Source organism: Saccopteryx bilineata, chromosome 2 (assembly GCF_036850765.1).
Source record: "Saccopteryx bilineata isolate mSacBil1 chromosome 2, mSacBil1_pri_phased_curated, whole genome shotgun sequence".
Taxonomy (NCBI): domain Eukaryota; kingdom Metazoa; phylum Chordata; class Mammalia; order Chiroptera; family Emballonuridae; genus Saccopteryx; species Saccopteryx bilineata.
Genome location: NC_089491.1, coordinates 370,897,872 through 370,905,716, shown reverse-complemented (window position 1 = coordinate 370,905,716; position 7,845 = coordinate 370,897,872). Strand labels below are relative to the sequence as shown.

At 49.4% G+C, this 7,845-nt stretch overlaps 1 protein-coding gene across 1 annotated transcript; it reads left to right on the top strand.

Moving 5' to 3' along the window:
* The first annotated feature begins 5,421 nt into the window (after positions 1 to 5,421).
* On the top strand, positions 5,422 to 7,538 carry FZD2 (frizzled class receptor 2). Its single transcript, XM_066263444.1, has one exon. The coding sequence runs from the start codon at positions 5,739 to 5,741 to the stop codon at positions 7,434 to 7,436; it is 1,698 nt and encodes a 565-aa protein (XP_066119541.1). The 5' UTR covers positions 5,422 to 5,738; the 3' UTR covers positions 7,437 to 7,538.
* Positions 7,539 to 7,845: the final 307 nt, after the last annotated feature.

Below are 7,845 nucleotides of genomic sequence, written 5' to 3'. Positions count from 1 at the left end.
TCCCTGCTTATTTAAAGCCTCCTCTGCCATCACTCTCCAGATGTACATAGGACTCTAATAGGGCCAAAATATAGTCCTCCCCCTCATTCCATTATTTCACCCACCATGCCCTTGCACACGCTGTTCCTTCTGTCTGGAATGCCTTTCCCTGCCTTGATATGGTGGATTCAAATTTCTACATTTAGCACCTTACACACAGGGAATGCAAGGCTCTACAGGTCTGATACCTGCTGGCTGCTCTTTCCCTCATCCTGATTTACTCCTCCTTCCGACCACACAGACTTCACTGCCCTCCTGACTCAGAGTCCCTCCCCCATTGTGCTTTTCCAGCACTGTGTACTTTCTCCCTTCATTACACTGAAACCTGCGGCAGTTTTACACCCATTTAAGTGACTGTGATGAATGTCTCTCCCACTAGAATATATCGTATTTCCCCATGTATAAGACGCTCACATGTATAAGACGCATAGTAATTTTGGGGCCCGAAATTTGAAAAAAAAATGTATTATATAAAGTTATTGAACTCAAGTTTTATTCATCTTAAATTCATACAACTTCTCATCACTGTCAAAATTCCCATCCATTAGCTTGTCCTCATCTGCATCTGATGACGAATCACTGTCTTCATAATTACCTCGTCCTCAGTTCCATCTGTGGCATTTGAAATGCCACAACCACTGTATAAGATGCACCTAGTTTTTAGACCCCAAATTTTTCGGGAAATAGTGCGTCTTATACATAGGGAAATACGTGCTGTAAACTCCACAGAACAGGGGTTTGGGTCTGGTGATCAATATATGTTAATTGCAGAAAAGCAAACAATTTAAAAACTTTTTGTTTATTGATTTTAGAGAGAGGGGAAGACAGAGACAGACAGAAATACTGATCTGTTCCTATATGTGCCCTGACCAGAAATCAAACCCACAACCTGATGCATCAGGAAAATGCTCCAACTGAATAGGCCATCTGGCCAGGGTAACACATAATTCTTTTTCTTTCTTTTTTTTTTTACAGAGACAGAGAGAGTCAGAGATAGAGACAGACAGACAGAAACGGAGAGAGATGAGAAGCATCAATCATCAGTTTTTCATTGCAACACCTTAGTTGTTCATTGATTGCTCTCTCATACATGCTTTGACCGCAGGCCTTCAGCAGACCGAGTAACTCCTTGCTGAAGCCAGTGACTTTGGGTCCAAGCTGGTGAGCTTTTGCTCAAACCAGATGAGCCCGCGCTCAAGCTGGCGACCTCGGGGTCTCGAACCTAGGTCTTCTGCATGCCAGTCCAACGCTCTATCCACTGCGCCACCGTCTGGTCAGGCTAACACACAATTCTTACAGACATTGGGGGCTGTGTAGTATAGGAGACAGAACACAGCTGTAAGATCTAAGCAGATCTGGGTTTAAATCTCTGGCACTGCCTGACCAGGCGGTGGCGCAGTGGATAGAGCGTTGGACTGGAGATGCGGAAGACCCAGGTTCGAGACCCCGGGCTCGCAAGCTTGAGTGCGGGCTCATCTGGTTTGAGCAAAGCTCACCAGCTTGGACCCAAGGTCGCTGGTTTAAGCGAGGGGTTACTCAGTCTGCTGAAGGCCCACGGTCAAGGCACATATGAGAAAGCAATCAATGAACAACTAAGGCCTCGCAAGGAGAAACTGATGATTGATGCTTCTCATCTCTCTCCGTTCCCGTCTGTCTGTCTCTATCCCTCTCTCTGACTCCCTCTCTGTTTCTGTAAAAAAATTAAAAATAAAAATAAAAAAATAAATCTCTGGCACTTACTAAGCAATTTTGAGAAAGTGGGCAAATTTCACTTATGGTCAAATTCTTCATCCATAAGCAAAATATAATACCTACGTTGTAAGCATTCACATAATGTATGTGCAGTACTTAGTAGGAGTTCAATCAATGGTAGCAGTTACCCTAGATACCCAAAGATGTTTGCTGATTGAATACTGATTCATGTAACTTCTTGTTTTGAAAAGTGTTTTTTGATTATTTTAACATTTATCTTTGTTATTCAGAAATTATTTTGAATGTACAGTCACATATTTTAAAAATCTGTTGGGTTATTCCCACTTTGCAGACAAGGAAACAGATTCTAAGAAGTAAAGTGACTGTTCCAAGGCCATGCTGCTAGTGGTAGTTAGGGATCAGGTCCAGGTCAATGTTCAAGCTAATTACAAAAGAAAAATCAGAATTACGTGCTATATCTATCAAATGACATCATGAAATGTTTAAATGGAGAGTCTGTTAATTTCCTTTTGTTACAGATCTGCTTTAATCAAAAGGCAGGTTGGTGGAATGGAAAGGGCTATGAGTAGACCTGGTTGGATAGCTCAGTTGGAGCATTGCAGTTGTGTGCCAGGTTGCAGGGTGAACCCCAGTCAGAGCACATACAGGAACAGATTGATGTTTCTCTCTCTCTCTCTCTTCCTTTCTCTCTCTCTAAGATCAATAAAAAAAAAAAAAAAAGTGCTGTGGGTAAGCCTGACCTATAGTGGTACAATGGATAAAGCATCAACTTGGAATGCTGAGGATGCCAGTTCAAAACCCCTGGCTTGCCCAGTCAAGGCACATACTAGAAACAACTACTATGAGTTGATGATTCCCAGTCTCCCCTTCTTCTCTCTAAAAAAATGAGTAAATAAAAATTAAAAGAAAAAAACAGTACTGTGGGTAGGCCTGTAGTCTGAAGACGTCAGTTCTGGTTCTGTTCACCCTCAAGTCCCTCAAATGAAGGGTAAGAGTAATCATGAAATATCATGGCTTCTTATTTCACGTAAAAATGCTAGATAAATGGGAGCTTTTCATAGAATCACTTTCTTCTGGGGTACTGTAAACTCTTTAGGGGTAGGGATGCCGCCACTTTCCTATTCCCCACAATGTATACCAGGGGTCCCCAAACTACGGGCCCTCGGGCCGCATGCGGCCCCCTGAAGCCATTTATCTGCCCCCCGCCGCACTTCTGGAAGGGGCACCTCTTTCATTGGTGGTCAGTGAGAGGAGCATAGTTCCCATTGAAATACTGGTCAGTTTGTTGATTTAAATTGACTTGTTCTTTATTTTAAATATTGTATTTGTTCCCATTTGTTTTTTTACTTTAAAATAAGATCTGTGCAGTGTGCATAGGGATTTTGTTCATAGTTTTTTTTATAATCTGGCCCTCCAACGGTCTGAGGGACAGTGAACTGGCCCCCTGTGTAAAAAGTTTGGGAACCCCTGATCTATACTGTGGTTTGAAATCAGAAAACTCAGTAAAAGTTTGCTGAAGGAATAAAAGGTAGACTGAGTGAATGAAAGAATGTCTTTTACTTCTTTTTTTCCAGCTCCAGCTCCCTCTTTGCCTGGGGGGGTAGCCAAGGAAGGATAACTGTCACTCAAGACTAGCCTTAGGGCAGGAAAACAAGTTTGTCATGGAAGGAAATTGAAGAGGCTGCATTTCTACTGGAGATTTGCTCTCAATTTCCTAGATGGAGTATAGGAGCCTATCACATTCATTTTTTTCACTGTTCAGCTCTGAGGCTTGGCACCAGCTCTGAAGATGCCCTGGAGAAGGTAAAGTAGGAGGGGAGATCTGAAGCAGCAGCACCTCAGGCTTAGTTTGGGCCAGGTAGAGCAGCAAAGCACAACTTTCCAATTCCAGATGGTTCAGGGATGAAAGTGGACTATCCTGGTTTTGAAGCAAATGAAAAGGCAAATTCTCCAGGATACCATAAGGAGCGTTGTCACATTGTAAAGAACGTGAAAAATCTGTACTGTATATCATTTAATCAAGAAATAGAAAATCAAATCCTTTCAAACCTGGATGCATTGTATATATCCACTTAGACCTTTCTTTCCTTCTCCCTACTCTTTTTTCTTTTCCTTACATTTCTTTTTGTTGTTTTTTAAAACAATCTTTTTCTAGATTGGAGCAAGAAACAGCTCACTGGGCTGGGAGGTTTTGGCCCATACTGAGAAGCAAAGAGATTTTCTAAACTCAATTTTCTTTCTTCTTTTCAAGTGACTCCCCCCTTCCCTCTGGAGAGACAATAGAAATAATTGATCCATCATCCAGTACCAGGCCCAGGAGATTTACATGCAAATCCCCCCTCTCCTCCCCACCCCCCTCCTAAATTTAAAATCCTAGAAGAGGAAAAAGAAGAAAATCCTTTTAAACTAGCAGGAACCCTGCTTGCCACGGCCACCCACCCCAAACCTGGTGAGAGATAGGAGTGGGTGATAATCCACAACAACCCCCAGCCTTCTCTCTCGCCGCTCACACCATCTCTTTCTGGTGTGGAATCACTTAAGATTTGGGTAAAACTCTCCTCTCTCCCAGGAGACAATATATGGAAGCTTTTAGGGGGCGGAGGCAGAGTTGGGGAGAAAGGAGTATAATTCCCCCTAATGGCCTAAGAAAGTCATCTCTTCACTCAAAACTGCCCGTCACCCCCACCCCCCATCATTAACTTTCGATTAAGATCTCCTCGTTATGGCAACTAAACTTAACTTTGCATAATTAAGATTTGCCTCGGGAGAAGGGGAGGGAGAAGTCGCAGCTCCCGGACATTCCGCTTCACCAAACCCCCCTCCCACCCCCTCCCTAACACTCCAGCTCTGGGCCCCTAAGTTCCTGAGTTTTCTCACTTTGAGGTGCCACCGAACACAAAGAACTATAATGGGCTCCTTTGTGCTCGCTACGGGGCAATTACGCCCCAGAGTCCAGGCCCCTTTAAGAGCCTCTTAAAGAGACAGGCTCTCATTTTTCAGAGGGTTATTTAAGGGTGTGTGTAGGGGAGGGGCGAGGCATACTCCAGGAGTCTACGTAGAGAGTTAAGTGAAACTTCGTCTGGACTCCATGAAAAGAGGCTGAGAGAAAAGTCTTTATTAACTGTTAGCTTTTTAAAAGTCTGTCTCAATTTTTTTTTTTTTTTTACTTGACATTTTTCACTTGATCTGAAAAATTGGACTGGAATAGGTGGGGCTCCAGGAGCAGGGGCGGAGGCAAGAATTTAAAGAGGCCCTACCCTGGAGAGCGCCTCGGCCCCCGGAAGAAAAAATGTTCCAGGCTTGCGTGACTTGGGTCCGCCGCAGTGCGGGGAAATCCATGTCTATGGATCTCACCTCCGCGACTGGGGAGAAATCCCGTGCTGGGCAAACAGCCCTTCATATAATAATAGCATGTCTCTTTAAAAAGCAAAAGGGGGGGAAAAGTTTTGTTGGCATCTGGTTTCTGATCTCATTATGTTATGGTCGACCAATCCAGCCCTCCGGGCTGGTCCTCGAGTTTAAATCTGATTGGCAGAGAGCAGATTTTGGGATGGAGCTTAGAGCTCGACGGGGCGGTTTCAAGGTTCCCATTTTTGGGGGGCTGAGAAGAGGGCGGGGCCGCCGGCGGGGGCCCCCTTGAAACCGACTAATTGAGATCGGAGAGGCCGAAGTGCGGGCTGGAGGAAGGCACAAAAGAGTCGCTGGGCGGAGAAGGGAGGGGAGAGGCGAGAGGAGAAGGAAGAAGAGAGAGAGCAAGCAGCGCGCGGAGTCTCAGGCTGCTCAGTCCGATCGCGGTGAGCTATCGGGCAGGCGCGCCGCCCCCTCCCCCGCCTGACCTCCCCAACTCTGCGGCCGCAAGCAAAGTTTGCAAAGAGGCGCGGGAGGCGGCGGCCGTGGCGAGGCGGCCTCGGGGAAGGCGCGCGGTCTTCGGGCTGGGGGCGGGGGCGGGGGGCCGCCCCGGAGCCGGGTGGGGGGCGGCGGCCAGCATGCGGCCCCGCAGCGCCCTGCCCCGCCTGCTGCTGCCTCTGCTGCTGCTGCCCGCCGCGGGGCCGGCTCAGTTCCACGGAGAGAAGGGTATCTCAATCCCGGACCACGGCTTCTGCCAGCCCATCTCCATCCCGCTGTGCACGGACATCGCCTACAATCAAACCATCATGCCTAACCTTCTGGGCCATACGAACCAGGAGGACGCGGGCCTGGAGGTGCACCAATTCTACCCATTGGTGAAAGTGCAGTGCTCACCGGAACTGCGCTTCTTCTTGTGCTCCATGTACGCTCCCGTGTGTACAGTGCTAGAGCAGGCCATTCCTCCGTGCCGCTCCATTTGCGAGCGCGCACGTCAGGGCTGCGAGGCGCTCATGAACAAGTTCGGTTTCCAGTGGCCCGAGCGTCTGCGCTGTGAGCACTTCCCGCGCCACGGTGCGGAGCAGATCTGCGTGGGCCAGAACCACTCTGAGGACGGCGCGCCCGCTCTGCTCACCACTGCGCCGCCGCCGGGCCTGCAGCCGGGTGCTGGGGGCACCCCAGGCGGCCCGGGTGGTGGCGGCTCGCCCCCGCGCTACGCCACACTGGAACACCCGTTTCATTGCCCGCGCGTTCTGAAGGTGCCGTCCTATCTCAGCTACAAGTTCCTGGGCGAGCGCGACTGCGCGGCGCCTTGCGAGCCGGCGCGGCCCGACGGCTCCATGTTCTTCTCGCAGGAAGAGACGCGTTTTGCGCGCCTCTGGATTCTCACCTGGTCAGTTCTGTGCTGCGCCTCCACTTTTTTCACCGTCACTACGTACCTGGTGGACATGCAGCGCTTCCGCTACCCTGAGCGGCCCATCATCTTTCTGTCTGGCTGCTACACTATGGTGTCGGTGGCCTATATTGCGGGCTTCGTGCTCCAGGAGCGCGTGGTGTGCAACGAGCGCTTCTCCGAGGATGGCTACCGCACGGTGGTGCAGGGCACCAAGAAGGAGGGCTGCACTATCCTCTTCATGATGCTCTACTTCTTCAGCATGGCCAGTTCCATCTGGTGGGTCATCCTGTCGCTCACCTGGTTCCTGGCGGCGGGCATGAAGTGGGGCCACGAGGCCATCGAGGCCAATTCGCAGTACTTTCACCTGGCCGCGTGGGCCGTGCCGGCGGTCAAGACAATCACTATCCTGGCTATGGGCCAGATTGACGGCGACCTGCTGAGCGGCGTGTGCTTCGTGGGCCTCAATAGCCTGGACCCGTTGCGGGGCTTCGTGCTGGCGCCGCTCTTCGTGTACCTCTTCATAGGCACGTCCTTCCTCCTGGCAGGTTTCGTGTCACTCTTCCGCATTCGTACCATCATGAAGCACGACGGCACCAAGACAGAGAAGCTGGAGCGGCTCATGGTGCGCATCGGCGTCTTCTCGGTGCTCTACACGGTGCCCGCCACCATCGTCATCGCCTGCTACTTCTACGAGCAGGCCTTCCGAGAGCACTGGGAGCGCTCGTGGGTGAGCCAGCACTGCAAGAGTCTGGCCATCCCGTGCCCAGCGCACTACACGCCGCGCATGTCTCCCGACTTCACCGTCTACATGATCAAATACCTCATGACGCTCATCGTGGGCATCACGTCGGGCTTCTGGATCTGGTCCGGCAAGACGCTGCACTCTTGGAGGAAGTTCTACACGCGTCTCACCAACAGCCGGCATGGCGAGACCACTGTGTGAGGGGATGTCCCCATGCTGGGAACGCACCATGCTTTCTCCAACCCAGGGGGGCTCCTACAGACTCCTTATTTTATTTTTTTAAATAAAGAACAATCGAAATCATTTCTCTTTAGGTCGCTTTTTAAAGATAACTCTGCCCACCATTCCCATCAGGTTTGTAATTAAAACTGTAAATAGCCTTTGTAAATTTAATTATATATTTTCTATTTAAAACAAAAAAGAAAAAAAAAGGAGCAGCGATGAGTGCCAGGGCTGAGGACGGGGGGGGGGGGGGGGGGGGAGTAATTGAGGGGGTTCTCGCTTTTCTTCGGCGCCCTTTCAAACACCACCCCCCACTTTGGTTTGGAGTTTTTGGTGATTTGGCAGGGTTGAGTGTGCTGGAAGAGGTATTGGCTGGTTTGTTACATTC